The sequence below is a fragment of the Exophiala aquamarina genome, assembly GCF_000709125.1.
Source record: "Exophiala aquamarina CBS 119918 chromosome Unknown aczIA-supercont1.19, whole genome shotgun sequence".
Classification (NCBI taxonomy): Eukaryota; Fungi; Ascomycota; class Eurotiomycetes; order Chaetothyriales; family Herpotrichiellaceae; genus Exophiala; species Exophiala aquamarina.
In genome coordinates, this window is record NW_013550569.1 from 295,269 (window position 1) to 313,213 (window position 17,945).

General features: G+C 49.8%; 5 protein-coding genes across 5 annotated transcripts; 1 reads left to right on the plus strand and 4 right to left on the minus strand.

Annotated features, from left to right (window-relative positions):
* Window positions 1–2,072: 2,072 nt before the first annotated feature.
* Window positions 2,073–3,798, minus strand: A1O9_11788 (uncharacterized protein; the record flags this gene model as incomplete). Its single annotated transcript, XM_013399297.1, has 2 exons — window positions 2,073–3,726; window positions 3,782–3,798. 2 exons carry the CDS (start codon window positions 3,796–3,798, stop codon window positions 2,073–2,075), a joined length of 1,671 nt encoding a protein of 556 aa, XP_013254751.1.
* Window positions 3,799–4,302: 504 nt separating this feature from the next.
* Window positions 4,303–12,054, plus strand: A1O9_11789 (uncharacterized protein; the record flags this gene model as incomplete). The annotated part of the gene is made up of 1 exon (XM_013399298.1): window positions 4,303–12,054. The coding sequence occupies one exon, from the start codon at window positions 4,303–4,305 to the stop codon at window positions 12,052–12,054; it is 7,752 nt and encodes a 2,583-aa protein (XP_013254752.1).
* A 146-nt stretch (window positions 12,055–12,200) lies between these two features.
* A1O9_11790 (uncharacterized protein) lies at window positions 12,201–13,052 on the minus strand (the record flags this gene model as incomplete). The annotated part of the gene is made up of 1 exon (XM_013399299.1): window positions 12,201–13,052. The coding sequence occupies one exon, from the start codon at window positions 13,050–13,052 to the stop codon at window positions 12,201–12,203; it is 852 nt and encodes a 283-aa protein (XP_013254753.1).
* A 552-nt stretch (window positions 13,053–13,604) lies between these two features.
* A1O9_11791 (uncharacterized protein) lies at window positions 13,605–13,910 on the minus strand (the record flags this gene model as incomplete). Its single annotated transcript, XM_013399300.1, has 1 exon — window positions 13,605–13,910. A coding segment is annotated over one exon (306 nt), but the record flags the coding sequence as incomplete, so codon positions are not given.
* A 967-nt stretch (window positions 13,911–14,877) lies between these two features.
* A1O9_11792 (OPT family small oligopeptide transporter) lies at window positions 14,878–17,244 on the minus strand (the record flags this gene model as incomplete). The annotated part of the gene is made up of 1 exon (XM_013399301.1): window positions 14,878–17,244. One exon carries the CDS (start codon window positions 17,242–17,244, stop codon window positions 14,878–14,880), a length of 2,367 nt encoding a protein of 788 aa, XP_013254755.1.
* Between the last annotated feature and the right edge of the window lie 701 nt (window positions 17,245–17,945).

Consider the following 17,945-nt stretch of genomic DNA (forward strand, 5'->3'; position numbering starts at 1 on the left):
GTGTTGATGAGATTCTAACAGTACTATTTCGACAGGAGCTCGTAGGGGCGGCCAGAGGGAAATGAATGGCGGGTGGGTTTTTCAGTTGCCTACCCAGACAACGTAATGAGAGACTGGAGTAAGAAAAACCCTTTCAAGGTAAGTTAAAATAATCAGACGTACTGGCCGGAGAAGAATAGTGGGAGGCAGGTTGATAGCCGCGTGGGCAATAAAGTGATTTTGAATGCATTGAGATCCTGGGTTGATTTGCTCTGCGCCATGTTCGACCGCTATCGAGCGCAGCCCCTGTGGTCAAGTGGGCATAGTAAAGCAGAAGAGGGAAGTCAAAATACTGGCTCCTGCATATGGCATGGACACCATCATTTGTTGGAAGAGGCGCCACGATGTCAAGGACGGGCGGTCCGTTTTGGCAACGCAGAACACGGCTGAGAGACACAGGTTGACATAAGGGTCAAATGTGCCTGAGCATACGATCCCCATACAGACTCTCGCCCAGTGGCTAAAAAGCTTGAAGAAATTAGTGACGAGCTTGACACCTGGAAGCTCGTATAGACTTTGATGCAAAGATGAGCTTCCACTCGGGTGGATGCTCGCTTCGCCACGCTAACCAACGACCCCTCTTTACCAAATCGTGGGAGCCCAGGCCCGGGATACGGTCTCCTGACGTTGGATATGCATTGACAGCATGAACAGCAAAGAAGTACAGCTGGGGAAATCAGGCCAAGCGGCAGCGCACTGGGCACCGCAAGTCAATGAAATTGAGTTGGTATCTGCTGACCACAACACTGGGATCGAGTTTTTTTCTTTCAGCATAGACCGCTCGTTGATACTCGAAGTTGGCTTTTGCATCGGCTTGGTGAGCCACACACAATTCTCAAACCCCGGCTGGTTCGACGGATCTGTCAGGTTGAAGGTGGGCTTCTTTCCAGCAGCAGTACCAAATACGAATAGAGGCGCGCCACACGTCTCGGATTCTCAGGTGGAAGATGAGATCAACAGCAGCTCTTCAGGGGCGGCCCACACCCTCATCAACAGCCGGTGCTGATTTAAGCTTCTCACAAGGCTTGTCTACCGAGAGTGTGACGTCTTTCATCTATAATTAATCCTGTTCCGAGAGTGGTAAAAGTTCACAGGGTCCGGGGGTACCTTTGTTGGATAATTTAACAATATTGGCTGCTATGGTGGTCTGGCTTTCAACCCAGATTGAAATTCTTGCAATGTCCACTTCACAAACCTCACTTTCCACGTGAACTCTCGGGTGATGTTGTCGATGCCACTGTCTCTGCCGTTGTGGTCTATCTTTGCAACGATAACCCGGACCATTGGCACTGCAACGCGTCAATATCATCCGAGTCCATCACGGAGCCCGGTTAGTTTTGCTGCCGCAGCGTACGACTGGTTTTCGAGATAGACCCGTCAGCATGACACCATCAACACCAGAATTGCGGGGGACACGCTTCTGCATGGGTTGCTATTTTCGATGCCCTACTAAATTGAGAGCAATTGCCGGAATGGGCGTAGAGATTTCGCGATGGACATAGCTCAAGTCAACGTCCGTCAGTGGCGGAAATCATCAGATCGAATGGCAGGCCCAACGCAGATGCCACAAGCTTGACATCAGCCTTGTGGCAGAAAGACTGGACAATCATCGCACCAATCAAGCTACGATATCAGATTGGCAACAGTCATTACATCTTAGTAGAATAATCATAGATTGGTTATACGATCTAGAACTTATTGCACGAGAGCCTCGGAGAGTGCCTCCCATAAGGAGCAAGTCAACTCCGAGATCGTTGAATATTGTCTGCGGGACCACCATTTTGGGACCACTTTCGATTAGCCAGAGGCTCCATATTCCTGCCCGAAGTGAAGGACGAAGTGGCTTTTGTTCCGGACCCAGTGGCAGTCTGTCGCCATGCACAAAGCGTGTCGTGTGTTGCTCATTGCAAATCTCGAAGTTCGAACGCTAAAGTGAAAGCCTCCGATCGATGTCTGTTCTTGACTTAGAAAACCATGAACAAACCCTATTTCCTCGAGGGCACAGATTTGACCGCGTCGTAGCCACAATCTAGTTATTTCATGGCGAAATCAAATTCTTCAAAGTCCTCCCGCAATCCTTGCGCATCTTCTTCCTCAGCCACTTGCTCACTTCCATCCTTTCTTAGCAGTGCATCTCTCCAATTCAGCCTGTCCTCAAGTTGCAACAAGCCTGCCATCACCTCTCTACCAAACCAGATATTGAACCTTTGTTCCGCGGGAAGAGGAAAATACATTGACTTGGCCACTCCAACCGCATTTTCTGTGCCACTGCCATTTGTTTGATCTGCCATCTCGACGGGATCGGAAACCCAAGTCCACACTCGAAAATAATCCGACTTTACTGGAAGCTGGCTGTCCGGATCACAATTTTCAAAAGCAGGATATTTCTGCTGTTCTCGAGATACTTTGAACGCTGCATCGATGAGCCCTTTCTTGACCTGTTCCGCCGGACATGGGATCAAGGACCAGTGGTGATGTCGAATGCCAGTGCGGTTGACCTCCCAGCAGACCGTTCCTAGCTGTCCCAAACTCTTGCTTCCTACCATTCTATTCAACGCGCGCATGAACTCGCTCATTTCGTTGAATTCCGCAGTGACTTCTTCCGCCGATCGTTTGCCTTGCGCCGCCTCATCTGCCGCATGATAGTGTGGGATAATCATTACATGCCCAGAGGATGAAAGCTGCGGAAAGGTCGACATAGTACTCAGTGGGCCCCGCGAAGCTGTTACTATACTCTCTTCCCCAATCGAGACAACGAGGTGAGCCTTGAACTCCGGTTTGTTGAGACACATGAAACAGTCATTGGGGTCGATGCGGTCATTTCGAGGCCGCTTTTGCCGACGGCCAGCTCCTGGGTAGCGCTCATATGAGAGATTGTCCTCAGCTGGTCGCTTGCGTGGAGGTGACGCACGACTGAATGGTGAGATGGTTGGGGGTTGAATAGTAGTAGGGGGCCTGGAAGTATCCAATGAGAATGCCGACATCCACTCCTTAGTAGGCGCTGTAATGCTAGGAAGACTCTTGAATCTAGTCACAGCTGGCTGTTCCAGAGAGTCGTAGTCGGCAGTTTGTTTGAACGGCTCTCTTTCCCAAACAATCTGTGGGCTGCTTGAGAAATGATACCAGGGCTTCAAGGCTTCGCAGAGGTTGGAAATTGATTGCGTACCAACGAGATCGTTCAGCGCCGGTGGGATATCGACCTTCGATCCATTTGTGATATTCGCTGGCCACTGATTGGTGATGAGAATATGAGCGGAATGTGCACCGTGAAGACCGCGTGCATCGTTATCAAGGTATTGCGGGTCACAACTTCCAAGCTTTCCACTCACTGAATTTTCATTCTGAATTTCACGACCTCCAAGTACAACAATTTTGACACCTTCGGTTGTGGTAGTTGTTCCTTTGCGACCTAGATAGAGCAGATTGGGACATATATCTGCGTCGGCTTCGAGCTTGGCTCTGACCACATCCGGAAAAGATGAATCGCCAACTGTAAAGTAAGTTGGGAGTGGGATGTGAATTCGACCATTGACCAGCGCCTGTAAGTCATCTGAAGTGGCTTCATCAGTGGTTGAACCAAAGACATCACCAACAATGATGGCCAAGTCAAACTTTTGCTTTGCCTGCAGTTTTGAAATCTTCTCGAATGCCTTTTTAAAGTTGCCCTGAACACTCCCTACCACAAGACTGAGAGTGTTAGTGAAGGACGATTCATTTGAAAAATACAGAAGGTGGCACTCACATCTTTGCCGCCCCCATCTGGATCCTAGGATGTTAGCGGCGATTGAAGTGTTTTAAGAAGAGATGCTTCGAGTCAAGTCGCTCATGCTAGCACTAAACAATATTCATCACGATTGGTTGTAAGGCTAGAATGAGAAATTTTGCCGGAGAAGTGATTCTAAAGAATCAATTGATGCAAATCTGACGATTTCAGAGGCAGTAAGGCGATCTATGTCCTTAGGTGACCATAAGTGAAGCTTTGATATATACGGTGGAGCATAACGTATGTCAACGTATCACCGGTGTCACATGCTGTTAATAGTCGCCCTCGACTTCTTGACATGTGATATGATTACTCATGAATATCACGTGTAAACCCTCCAACTTCGAACGCGGGGAAATTTTCTTTGCGCTGCAAAATAATTTCTCGGTCTCAAAAGATCACGCTGACCGGCGCTTGGGACTTTCTTACCTTCTATTGCCTTCAGAGGAACAACTTTCGAATCATTATGTGTGACACCGCCTTTCGGTGACAGTAACAACATGGCTCCCATTTCTCCCGGAGTTCAAACCACTCCACTTCGCAAACCGAAGAAGGTGCCACCAACTGCGACTAAGAAGCTTCACCGATACGAGTCCTTCACTAAACGGGTCTCTAGACTCAAGATAGACCCAGTTCATGCCCTCGATAAAAGACACAATGAAGAGGCTGATACAAATCTGGCACACAGTTTCTTCCGCGTATCCCTTGAAGAATGGAGCGAGTTGAACCTGTCGCAGACATTTACAACGTTCCTCAACAGGGTCAATCCTTTATGCGAAAATTTACCCCAATTGCTCCATCATTCAGATACAATCTTTGACTTGCTTCTGCAAGCAATTGACAAACAAGATGCGTTGGCGCTTGAGCCCCTCCTCAGTCTTCTGGCACATCTCGCACACGACCTTGGCCACAGATTCGAAGCATGCTTTTCCAGGACCGTTCACGTTGTCTCGAAAGTGGCAGCCGCACATGAAAAGGCGGAAGTTGTGGAATGGTGCTTCACATGCCTTGCTTGGATGTTTAAATACCTCTCCCGACTACTGGTTCAAGACCTAAGGCCGCTTCTCGATATTATGGTTCCCCACCTGTCCAACAAGAAAGACTATATCGTCCGATTTAGTGCCGAGGCATTAGCATTCTTGCTAAGAAAGGCTGCCTTACTCTACACTAAGAGAAAAGCGCCTCTTGTCCTTGCGACGAACCATCTTTTCGAACAGTTGACTACCCATGTTCCAGAGGAATCGCAAAACTCATTCCAAGTCGGTATCATGAGTCTATATGTTGAAAGCTCTCGAGGCCTAGAAGGTCAACTTCACACAAGCGCGCCCAACCTTGTTAGATGCCTTCTTGATACTGCTACGGCCTTTATCGACCAGGAGCTCATAGGATCAACCGTGACGGGGATATTGATAGCTCTGATACATGAAACTGACAGCGAGACGTTTCAGCCGGTCTTGGAGATTGTCCTGGAAACTTGTCAACGACTTACTTCAACTCATGAGCCTCAAAAAACCCAAAGGGCGCTTGAATTGCTGCACACCGTTATTGGTACTAGAAAGGGGACTAGAATTTCTCCCTGGGGAGCCACAATTCAGACGGTCTTTGAAGTGATCGGTCGCTCAGATCGGGGAGATTGGGACGCCATTCCCTTTCGACAAACATGTATCGGAGTCGTTGCGGGGGTCTTTCAGTATGCACCAATGGACCAACTTCTACCCTATTCGGAACGATTGTCAGGCTGGCTAGGCGGGAACTTATCAAATCGAGATTTTCTCTCCTTCTGCACTGTCTGTGCCAGGTTAGGAAAGGAGCGCTTTGTGGACCTAGTGTTTCCTCGCTTTCAGCAATTCGTTGTAAACCATTGGGCAGATGACACAATGAGTCTTTATTACACACTTGAGAACTTCCGGGACGATGATGTAACGTCTAAGAGATCCGGATCAAAAGATTGTATATCATGTCCACCGGAATTGGAAGCCTTCAGCCTGCAGCAACTTGCAGCCTTGTCCACAAAGCCATCCTTGTCGATCGAAGAAATTGCTGGACAAATCCATTTATCCAAGACCACACGATTTGCACGAGATCCCAAACACGCAAGTAAGTTTCAAGCTATAATCCATGGTCTTGTTGAAAACTCTCTGAGAGAGAGTAGTAACGACCTGGATTTGCGAAGACGTGTACTGCTTAGCTGGGGCTTCGAGGCTTATCTCGAATTTCCAGCCAAGAATCCACAAGAAGACCAATCATTGATTTCGCTTGCACTTGGAGCGCCATCAATAAACTATCGCCTGCCGTCGTTCTTGTCCGCGGTCAATGGACTACTTGAACGAAGCACAGCGCTGGAGAAACTTGGAAATATGGATCTGGAAAATGTGTGTCATTGTCTGGTCCAGAATTTACTTAACGCGTCAGTTGGCCTCAAGACTGAGTCTTTGAAGTTACTTTCTAGCCTTGCGCCAGGAAATGTGAACATTGCCCTCTCTGAAACAATCGAGCTGATGCTCGAAATCCTCGAAACGCCCTACACTCCCGCCGAGGTAAGGAAATTAGCCATGCTGCTTAGGAGACTGCCACAGAGACATACCAGTTTAGCCGCCAATGCAGATCTGCAGGATATGGTGCCACTCTTTTGCCTTGGTTTACTATCACAATTTCATGATACGACGAGAAAGGATATCTGCACAATTCTCGCACAAATCGCTGAGGATCCGGCGGTGGAAAATTCAGTACTGAGCATCGCAATACAATGGCTGCAAACTCCATTATCAAGCGTGGATCTTAAGCAGCGATCTGAGCCTGAAACAATCAGATCAAAATCGTCTTCTTTTGAATGCACCAGCCTGTCCTCCGTCCAAGAAATTTGCGTCGAGGTCGTGAATGGATACTTGAACGCCACTTCAAGTTTTCGCCACCTCATCGAAAATACTCATGAGCTCGAAATATCCAGAGCACCATCAGGCTGTCGAGCGCTAGCTCTTCAAGTACTGTCTTCGATACCAGCTTCTGTCGAGCGGCGCTCGCGTCTGATTGTTCCTATTTTCCTTTCTGCACCAATGAACCGCGCACAGCTCTCTCCCAGCACCCACTCAGATACATCAATATCGTCCCATACCCTGACTTCTGACATTGATGATCACGAATGGACATTATCTGATCGAAAGACTTTCCTCTTGATGTTCAGCAAATTCAACAATCCCCGTGCGCTTTTTAGGACCCAAGAAGTCTATGAGAAGCTTCTTGTCCTGTTAGGCAACGGCAATCTGGAGATCAGAAAGCTTGCATTGCAATCTATACTCAAATGGAAGGATCCACAAGTCAAGGCTTACGAAGAAACACTTTTATCTGTTCTTGAGGAGAAGAAGACGAACAGTGATCTTGCTCGACTTCTTAGCACAGATGAAGAACATGGGGTCAAGAGCGCTGACAGAAGCACCATCCTCCCGATCCTCCTAAGACTCATTTTTGGTCTAATTGTTGGTCGTTCCGGAACAGCTGGGTCGCAGGAGGCTAGGAGAAAGGCAATCTTGAGGAGTCTTTTTCGTATGGATGATGCAGAGATTACAATGTTCCTTAACATTGCCCTTGGGAGACTGAGAGAGGTTCGCATCGCACAACCGAAATCAGCAGACCGAATTTTCAATCAGTTTGCAGTCCCTGAGGACCAACAGTACGGTTTTCTTCGCCTACTTCTTTCAGTCCTAGAAACCCTTCAAAGCCAGTTTTCCCCATACGGCCAGCAAGTCGTTGAGGCAGTGGTCTTTTGCATTTTCGAGTCTTCTCTTCGCCAACAGGCGAGCACCGATTTGTCAAAGCATATATCATCATTGTCCCGGAACATTCGACGCGTTGGTCTGCAGTGTTTGGTCCTCCTCGTAGACCACTGCCCAGATATTGACTGGGCTGTCTATCTTCCTTCTATCTTCGCCAATGCCATAAGTCCTCGTCTAGACAGTTTCGCGTCAGAAACCAGTCAAGGCATATCAGGGTTCATGCGTCTATTTGCAACCTGGGTTCATTCACACAAGCTCATCCGTCACCTGCGTGATCAAGATGCGCGGCTTCCCGGAGTTTTATGGCAATGCCTAATTACTGGATCAGCACAACTCGAGGTGAGAGTGTTCATTCTCCAGGAGATCGTTCTCCCCTGGTTGTCTCTTGCTGAAGACACAGATGTGGCTCCCAACATTGCCAGGAAATACTTGGATTTCGAATCAGATGGCCTCCTGGCAGCTTTAATCGTCAATCTCGAGCAGACACCGCCAAGAGACATTCTGGCTGCTATCACTTCAATCCTCCCACGTCTCGCAACGTTTACATCATCGGCTGAGTCCAAGAAAAAGATGATCCAGCTGCTGAGGAACTTGTTGGACCGGTCTGAGTACAAGCTCACTCCAGACATCAAAAGCAAACTGGTAATCTCCATTCAAGGTTTTCTCCAGTCTGAGGGCATGGAAATTGATGAACAATCCCGCACATCACTGTGGGAATTGATTTCATCACTGTTTAATTTCTTCAAAGATCAAACTAACCGCCTGGTTTTATGCCGGGTATTGGAATTGCTTGCTCACAACCAGGAAGAGAGCTTGCAAGCATCTCGGTATTGTCTGGATTTAAACGCCGCATCAGCAGATCGTCTAGATGAGCCTGACTATGAGAAGCGGCTTTCAGCTTTCGAAGCCATAAACTCATTGCCAACAAGGGACAATAGCGCACCATTATGGCTGCCCATCGTATACAATCTACTATTTTTCGTCCGGACCGTCGAAGATTTTGCCATTCGCTCAAATTCCTTAGCTGCCCTGAAGCAATTCATCATCCGAGCTGCCGCCTCGGACAGTGAGAGCTTGAAGAACTTGCTTACCAAGGTGGTTCTGCCTTCTGCAATAAAAGGGTCACGAGACCCATCCGAGCTTATGAGAGCAGATTTTGTTACTATCTATGGACTCCTCGTGCAGCATCTTCGCGATGATGAAGACCTCGCAGATATGGTGGTACTTCTTGTTGGGGATGACGATGAAGCCTCATTCTTTTCAAACATTCTCCACATCCAGCAACACCGGCGTCTTCGAGCCATTCGACGTATGACAGTTGAGGTTGAAAAGGGTGGAATCAAACCCTCCCATATTGCAGAATTCTTTATTCCTCTCCTCGAAATGTTTGCCTACGACTCCAGTGGTGATGAATCTGCTCAAGGCACCAAGGGCCAAAGTATTGCTGCAATGAGCGTCTTGCTTCAATGGGTCGACTGGAAGAATTTCAAGGTGCTCTTTCGCAAATACAAGAATGATATCAGCAACCCTCATGGTCAGAAAGATACAGTCAAACTTCTTGGCCATGCGGCAGACGCACTTTTGAGTGCCTGCAAACAAACCACCTCGGAAAAAGCGACACATCTTGCAAAAACAATTCCTCCTAAATCGGCTTTAGAGAATGAGATCAAAAAGCAATTTATCCCAAGGCTTACAGAATTGGTACATTATAAAGACGAGACCGAGATCAGCTTCCGCATTCCAGTTGCAGTGACAAGTATCAAATTGATCAAGATGCTTCCGGCTGACGAGATTGCTCCCGCAGCAGGCCCGACCATCCTTGATATAGCTAATATCCTCAGGAGTCGGGTTCAAGAGTCACGCGATGTGGCACGCAATACTCTAGCGCAGATTGTCGTTCTTCTTGGCCCCACTAGCCTTCAATTTGTTGTCAAGGAGCTGCGCAATGCATTGACTCGAGGATATCAACTACACGTATTGTCATACACTGTACACAGCATCCTGATTTCTCTAGCACCCACTGTCAAATCAGGAGAACTAGACTACTGCGTTGCAGATCTGGTCGCAGTTGCAATAGACGATATTTTCGGTTCAGTTGGGCAGGAGAAAGACAATCAAGATTACATTAGCAGCATGAAGGAGGTCAAGAGCAATAAAAGCTTCGACACCATGGAACTAGTTGCCAATTCCACGAGTGTGTCAACGCTTGTGAAGCTTGTTTCTCCTGTTCAAACCATTCTCTCCGGTACTTTGACGACGAAACAGGTGAGACAGGTTGACGAATGGCTCCGAAGAATAGGTTCTGGTATATCGCAGAATCCAGCAGCCAGTCGGCGAGATCTTTTGGTTTTCGCTTATCAGCTAATTGAAGCATTCTACAAGCAGAAGGGCGAGATACAACATGTCCACCCTAGACAACATGAGAAAAATCGCCAGAGATACCTTGTCCAACTCTCCTCAGGACATAAAACGACAACAGGTCTGACCTCGCCCCTTTTGTACAAGCTCGCTCGTTTCGCTTTAGATCTAGTGAGGTCTACTTTGCAGAAACATGACGATCTTCTGAAAGCGGAGAACATTCATGGGTTTCTCCCAATCATTGGAGATACTTTAATCGAGGCCCAAGAAGACGTAAAGATCTCCGCCATGCGTTTACTATCTGCAATTGTCAGGCTTCCTATGCCAGAACTGGAGCAGAATGCGGCCTTGTATGTTATGGAAGCCGTTAGGATCGTTCAGAGTTCAACTAGCACAAATGAAGAAGGGGCACAAGCTGCTTTGAAACTTATTGCCGCGATCCTCCGAGAGCGTAAGAATGTCAAAGTGCGAGAGTTAGACGTTGCAGAGCTGTTGCATCGTATTGCCCCTGATATCGAGGAGCCGGATAGACAGGGCGTGACATTCAATTTCATTCGAGCGGTGATGGCGCGCAAAATTCAAGTCCCTGAGATCTATGAGCTGGTCGACAAGATCGGCATCATGATGATCACAAACCACGCTCGTGGAGCACGCGACGTCGCACGTGGAGTCTACGTCCACTTCATCCTGGAATACCCGCAAAGCTCGTCTAGGTGGGCGAAGCAGCAAAAGTTTCTTCTGAAGAATCTTGAGTATGAATATCCTGAAGGAAGGCATTCTGTCATGGAAGCCATCAATACACTAGTACAAAAGCTCAAGGGCGACGTGTCTGAAGAGCTTACATCAAGTCTTTTCATGCCAGTCTTGCTTCGTGTGGCCAACGACGAGAATCAAACGTGTAGAGAGTTAGCCGAGGTTCTACTGGGCCAACTTTTCAAGAGTGCCAACCGCGGTCAGCTCAAGGAATTTCTGGAACCGATGCAGTCCTGGCTTCAGCAACGACAGAACTTGGAACTCCAGAAGATCAGTTTACAGGCATACAGCATCTTATTGACATCTGGGGCAGTAGTTGCAGATGCCAACGTAGCCAGCCTCCAGAACTCACTTTCAAAGATACTGGTCTCGATGGCAAAGAATGATCCCGAGGAGTGGGAAACCCTGTTCCAGGCACTGGTGGTACTATCCAAACTCGTGGAAATTCACCCTGGTCTCGCATTCAGCCAGAAACATTCAAAGTTATTCTCAACGGTCTGGCGGTTCTTGGACCACCCTAACGGATGGATACAAAGCACTATCGCTAGCCTTCTTGACGGCTTTTTCAAGGACTGTAGGCCAACGTCAACCTCCAAGATCCAACTGACATGCTCTCATGGTCTGCAGATGGGGGTGGAAGACGTTCTAGGGGTTGTGAAATCAAGTGTTCGCATTTTGAGACGTCTCGACTGCAATGCGGAGTGTAGTGCGCAGCTCATCCAAAACCTCCTCTTCCTTGCGCAGATAATTGATGGGGGCAGAATTTCGATGGAGGTTGCCGTCAAGAAATCCGTAGATGGGACCACACTTGAGGACGACGCGGACAGTGGGAATGAAGGCTCGAACGAAACGATGCAAATCTCAGGAGTGCAGTATATCCTTGACCAAATGGCACGAGTCTTGCGCTTGGAGCTCCGCTTCCCAAAGACTAGTGCATTGCTTCCCAAGATCTCAGCCGTGCAACTCCTTGCAGCCATGATTCCGAGCATTGCTATGGAGCATCTGAACAATGGAACAGTCCAGGCTATTCTCCTACCACTCCAACATATTACTGACACAAATACCATTGCGCCACGCTCGGCAGATCCCACTTTTGCAGGAACGTACCAGAACTTGGTGGAGCAAGCACATGAGGTTATGGATGTGGTGCGACGCCGGATTGGAGACAGTCAATACGTGAAGGCTCTGACTGAAGTGAGCAAGATTGTGCGTCACCGCAGAGAGGAGAGGAGAACAAAACGCAGAATCGAACGTGTGGCCGAACCAGAACGGGCTGCGAGGGAGAAAAGGAGGAAAGCGGATAGGAAGAAAGAGCGGAAACGAGAGATCGGACGATCTCATCAGAAGCGCCGCATGGAGGGTGGCTTGTAAGACGGATTTCTTGGTTTATAGAAGCATAGCCCAGGTGTTTGTGGGACAACTTTGATGAATCACAATGCATGGTAGCAGATGCTACTTGCTGGCTAATTGCGTCCATACCAGATGTGTCTAATCTTGCAAGGCTGCATAACCCCTAATTACCCATTCACGCTGGCTGATTTCGGTATATCCGTTCCCACAGCGGCTGTTGCTCCTGCATCGACCGGCAATATAACTCCTGTAATCCATCTGGCCTCCGGTCCAGCGAGAAACCTGACGGCGCAACCGACATCCCAAGCGGTGCCTTCGGTCTTCAGGAGGCTCCTGTTCTTTCTCGACTCCCTGGCCTCCTCGGACATTCCTCCCGCGTACATCATGGGCGTGTAGACCATTCCGGGGCACACACAATTGACGCGGATGCCTTGCGGAGCATGGTGCGCCGCCATCGCTCGCGTCAAGTTGACCACCGCACCTTTAGACGTCGGGTAGAGCAAGTGCGGCGTTCCTCCTTTGATGCCCGCAACACTTCCCATGTTGACGATCGAGCCGCGGTATCCCCATTCATTGTCGTTCTTGGCCATCTCCGGGATGGCGTATTTGGCCGTCATGACCATGCTCGACACGTTGATCTCCATCGACTTCGCCCAGGCGGCCATGTCGACGTCCACCGCCGTCCCCGGGGCGCCGCCGATGCCCACGCAGTTCAGGAGGATGTCCAGCCGGCCGTACTTCTCCATCGCCGTCTTGACGATCTGTGCGCACTCACTTTCCACACTCACGTCGGCTTGGGCGGCGATGGCGGCGCCCTTCCCCCCGGCGGATATCATTTCGACCGTGCGTTGTGCGAGCGCAAGGTCTCGGTCGACGCACACCACGCTGCAGCCTTCGTCCGCGAACAGGATGGCTGAGGCTCGTCCGTTGCCTATGCCGTCGCCAACTGCTCCTGCGCCCGTGACGATGGCGACGCGGCCATCCAAGGAGCGGGGGGGCTTCGGAGGCGAGAAGTCCATGGTTCTGGCCTGTGATTAACACCCACGCACAGGCTTCTGGTCGGGTGTTTTGTACTTGCTAATTTGTTCTCTTCGGCTGTGGTTGTGGTTGTGGTTGCGGTATACAGAAATCCCTGCTGCGATGTCCAGTTTACACATTCGTCATTCTATCGCTATCTTGAGGCGCTAACTCGTGATCCTTTTTATGGGCAGGACAGAAGAGTGATTTCCATTTCTGGGTTCGTCCGAGGCTCGGATGTCAACATTTATACTAACTATATTCATGCTTCGGATGCGTCCGTGTCTCTTCTCCTCATCCGTGTCTAGGTTTCTCCAAAGAGGCACTGGCCGGCCTCTCGAATGTACTCAATACTCGTTGATTTCTGCAGGACAGCAATACTCGAGAGCTGCGAGATCGAGACATACAGTAAATGGTATTTTCCGTGTCAATGTTACATACCCAGCCAGACTGATACATGTACTAAGACAAATCGATATGTTCCTCCACGAACCAAGCCGCGTCGTGTGAAAGAGCGAATATAAGATAATCAGGCCCCATCGCGCTCACTTTTCTCACAGGCCAAGAGGGTTATCTGCATTCTGCTCTTTTCCGCCGAAGGGCTCTTTCATTTTCTGTCCTTCTGCCTCTGCTTGTTTTGCAGGTCCGCCTTCTGCGTTTCCATAGCCGACGCCCACCTCGGTACCCCAGGCTTTGCCTCCTTTCATGATGCCGCCAACGAGTGGCTCCACGAGGCCTCCGACCGGTTTTCCAACAGTCTCCAGTACAGGACCGGTTTTTTGGCTGACGGGCTCCAGTGTCTCTTGGACCTTGCCTCCCACAGAGTTGCCCAGACCCTCAGGCTTTTCATACCACGAGCTCCCTGGGCACAATGGGTTAGTGGGACTCAACTGCACATGGGAGTGGCCAGGTCCTGGATCACATACCTTCAGAAGTGCTCTCCTTGTTTTCTTGGCCTTGGGATTCAGACATGTCTTTGTCGCTGTTGTCCTTTAGTTGAATGGCGCCGTTGTTATTCTCAGAACCCATATATGATAGAGCACAGTAGTGGGCCAGAATTTATATTTGGTAAACAGGAAAGGAAGACGCGTTCGCACGGTGCCAGAAGGGACCCCGAAGCCTTCTGAGCCATCGACATCATCGCTACTCCAACTTGGTGCCACAAGACAGGGATAGTGCCCACTGCCCTGGTGCGGCCAGGTTCACACGACCCCCCTCGTCCAAGAATCAAGATGTGTGGCTCAACTGGCCATGACGTAATTGCTTCAACCTCCGAGACCACCAAAACCTTTAAACTACAGTAGTAGGAATCAGTACTTGTGGCAGCTGACAGGATCTAATCACTGGGAAGGAGGTATATTTCCTATAGTTGGGTGCGCCTACGTGCAGGGGATCATGGATGGCGAGGCTGTGCAGCAGGTAGGGCGAGCTAGTGAAGATCTAGAGAGCTGGTAGCTCGCCAACTAACTGGGGGACAGTGACACTACAGCGATGTCTAGCTGTCATCAAATGGATAAAGACCGGTATGTTGGGAATTCACAGTGGAGAGCGAGCGGAAAGCAGTTTAATCATCGGCTACGAGTCTACGAATGGGCTCAGGGGGCTCGCGAAACACAGCCATCCAAGCTGCACCTTTCACTCGTTTATTCACCTCATGTTAATGTTGTACTCACCCAGGGGGGCCTACTATGAGTCCCAACGACCGGACACTGTCCCTCGAGTCCTTGCTGGACCGTTTACCATGTCTTCGGTCCGAAAGTTTCTCCCTCGGCCACTTTTTTCCTCACGGCTTGGCTCAAATAGTCCTGGACAACATCAATCAGTACATCAGCTTTTGAGAACGTAAGGGATTTCACCGACCAAAGTTTCGAATACCGTGACATTACCCCACCACTGCGGAAGCGTGACACCAGGCAGTGTGATGGCGAAGAAGACGACGAGTGTGCAGATGACCAGGCCCGAGTCCAATGCTGCAGCGGTAATATAGTTGTACGTCCTCCACCAGCCATTCCAGCGGCGTTGAATCCAGTAGTTGAAGGTGAGACCGACAATCGCCCAGGTGGAGAAGTTCAGTGGGGTGGCGGGCGGCAGCCAGCCCATGGACCCGAGGATCACAGGGGCGTTCAGGTATCGAACGAAGGACCGGGGGTACTTCTGGGTGGCTAGATAGAAGATGACGGGGAGGATCGCTCCGGCGAGCCAGAAGAAATGGATGTTGGAATACATTGAGCCCGAACCCAGGACGCGACCGGGGCCGATGACACCCCAGACGATTGAGGAGGAGAAGAATGTGCTCCCGTTGGGGCATGTAAATTTGCTTGGCTGGTCGGGTGTGCAGATTTCGTCGATGTTGCCTAGGGCCCAGTTCATGACCGAGATCTGTACAAATACGGCCCAAGTGGCCGCCACGACCTGACATGAGAATGTTGTCCTGGGAGGGATTTTCATGTAGTGGGCCATCTTGAGGTCGCCGCTGAAGACTTGTGCTTGCCCAAGGACAATGGTGCTGAAGACTTTGAAGATCATGTTTCCAATCGGCCGACCTGGGATGATGTATCCAGCCAGGAAGGGCGATAAGACGTTCAAAGAAACCTGGATATTTGTCATGGCATAGATCATGCACAGCGGGATGATGAATATGAATGCAATAAGACAAGACAGGAGGAATGCCCACCATGGCATGTTTGTTTCGTAGCCGAGGACAGTGGCCAATCCAAATGCCATTGCGATCACCCAGACGATTCCATACCACCAGTCGGGCGCTTCGGGGTATTTTTTCATCATTTTGAAATGTATATCAGGCTCTTGGTTTCGTGCTTCCTTATAGCGATACCAGATCTCCTTGCGATGGAAAAGAATCGTGTGGAAAAGCGACGCTGTGAGTCCGGCGAAGGATAATCCATAATTCATGAAGAAGGTGGGTGCCAGAAAGATAGGGGAATAATCACGATATTTTTCCACGTCAAGCGTGAAGTTTGGCGTCAGGATCTTGGTCACGTTGTATCTATTTCCGGTATTGTCGAAAGTACGCGAAGTATTGATGGGCAGATAGTCGGCGTAGAAAGCACCGCCGTAAGCGATTCCAAGAACAGGGATGATCATCACCAGGAACAGTCCGACCAGCAGATTGAAGTGGGCGTGCCATGGCGACAGTAATGGATTCTGGATGTAGCCCGAGATATACGTCCAGTCAAAGGTGATAGGGATCAGCGAAAGCCCAGTGAAACCGCCAAACAGCTGGTTGACCACGACGTTATTAGGCCTGATCCACGTGGCGAAAGCAAAAACAGACAGTCCTTGCCAAAGGACGGCGGGTAGCCAATAGTATGCAAACATGCCACCGGCAAGGTACATGAACCAGCGATATTGGGAGATTTGCCAGCCATCGGTCTCTGCAGGGTCTGCTTTGCGCTTGTCATGCAAGGCGTAGAGCAGGGACGTTGTGCCAAACTGACCGGGCCAAATCATTGCTGCTGGCCAGACGAGGAACCTCCGAAACATGCCAGACAACGATATACCAATCATCTGGCTGGACAGGGTAAACAGGAGGGCGAATCCCCAGCCAACTGGATGATTGTACAAAGGTTTTGCTTGAAGCGCTTCCAGGGCATTGGTGCTGTATGGATAATCTGAAGTGATCTTGGCCATCAACGCGATCACAGTGTGCTCCTTGACGCTGAATCGTCCAGGATTGAGAGTCCATTCCAGCCCGAAGGTTCGGAATTTGTGCATCGGCATGACCTTGGCCCACAAGCAGCCGATGGGATAGATAACGAGAATGACCACGACGGCTGGGATAGCAATCGAGGGGGATCTCATGCTGAGAAACATGTTGATGCCGGAGACGATGGTAGACGCGGTCAAACCTAAGATCCATGCTCGCAGGGTGCTCGCGTATTCACCATCGTCAATATCGCGGACAGCTGCTTGAACCTCCACGTAAGGAGATTTCTCAATGAGCTCTTTCTCTACCTCAAAAGCTGTCTCGGCTTCTCCAACATGGAGCGCCTGCGAAATGGCATCCACCTTCGCCTGGGGTAGATTAGGATCCCATTGATGCGTTCTGGCAAACTTCTCGATCTCATCGTGCTGCTCAGCTTGCGAGGGAGAAACTGAGGCTCGCGCAGCATTGATCTCTCCACGGTCGATGGAGATTGTTGCTTCCACACCAGCATCGAGGTTCTTTTGATCCATTGCTAGAGGCCTGCGAGGGTGACCAGGACTTCTGGCTCGACCTCCGTATTCCGATGGCGAGTACTTATCTTCGGCAGTCTGCCCGAAGACATGCATCTCTCCAACGCCACCAAGTCCATGCCCGGGGAACTTGAAGTTTGCCGATCGGTGATTGACACGTTACATCGCATTATCAGAGTGTATCGCTTAGAGTTCCACTATGGCCGGTTAGCAGAGGATCGAACAGGTGAGGGGTTGATTTGTGCAGAGTAAGTGCAAATCCTAAAGAGTGTAACCTGACACCGCAGATGACCGCCTGAGGGCTTAGGAGTATGTGGTAGGATGGGAGCAGGGTAGCAGGGTAAATACCTTAACGCATGATTCGACGCGACTGAGGGTTGAGGAATACACCACACCAGGACGGGTAAATAGGATTGATCAACCCGAGGTGTTTTCGGTCAATATCGTACCGAGGAGCCAGGATAAGAAAGGAGGATCCGGCGGATTTTGTACTAGTCTGTAGTCAAATAGTGGACTATCATACGAAGCAAGATAGCGTAGAGAGCATTGTGTTCTCCAACAACCGCTGTAAGGGGCATAGGCCAAGTAGATCCAGTATGCTACCAGTTAGGCCGAGGGGGCCAATGGATGGAAGCGGTTGCAATGGACGAGAAACTTGGGTGCCGGGCCTACCAAACAACTTCTGGGCGAGTTTCATTCAG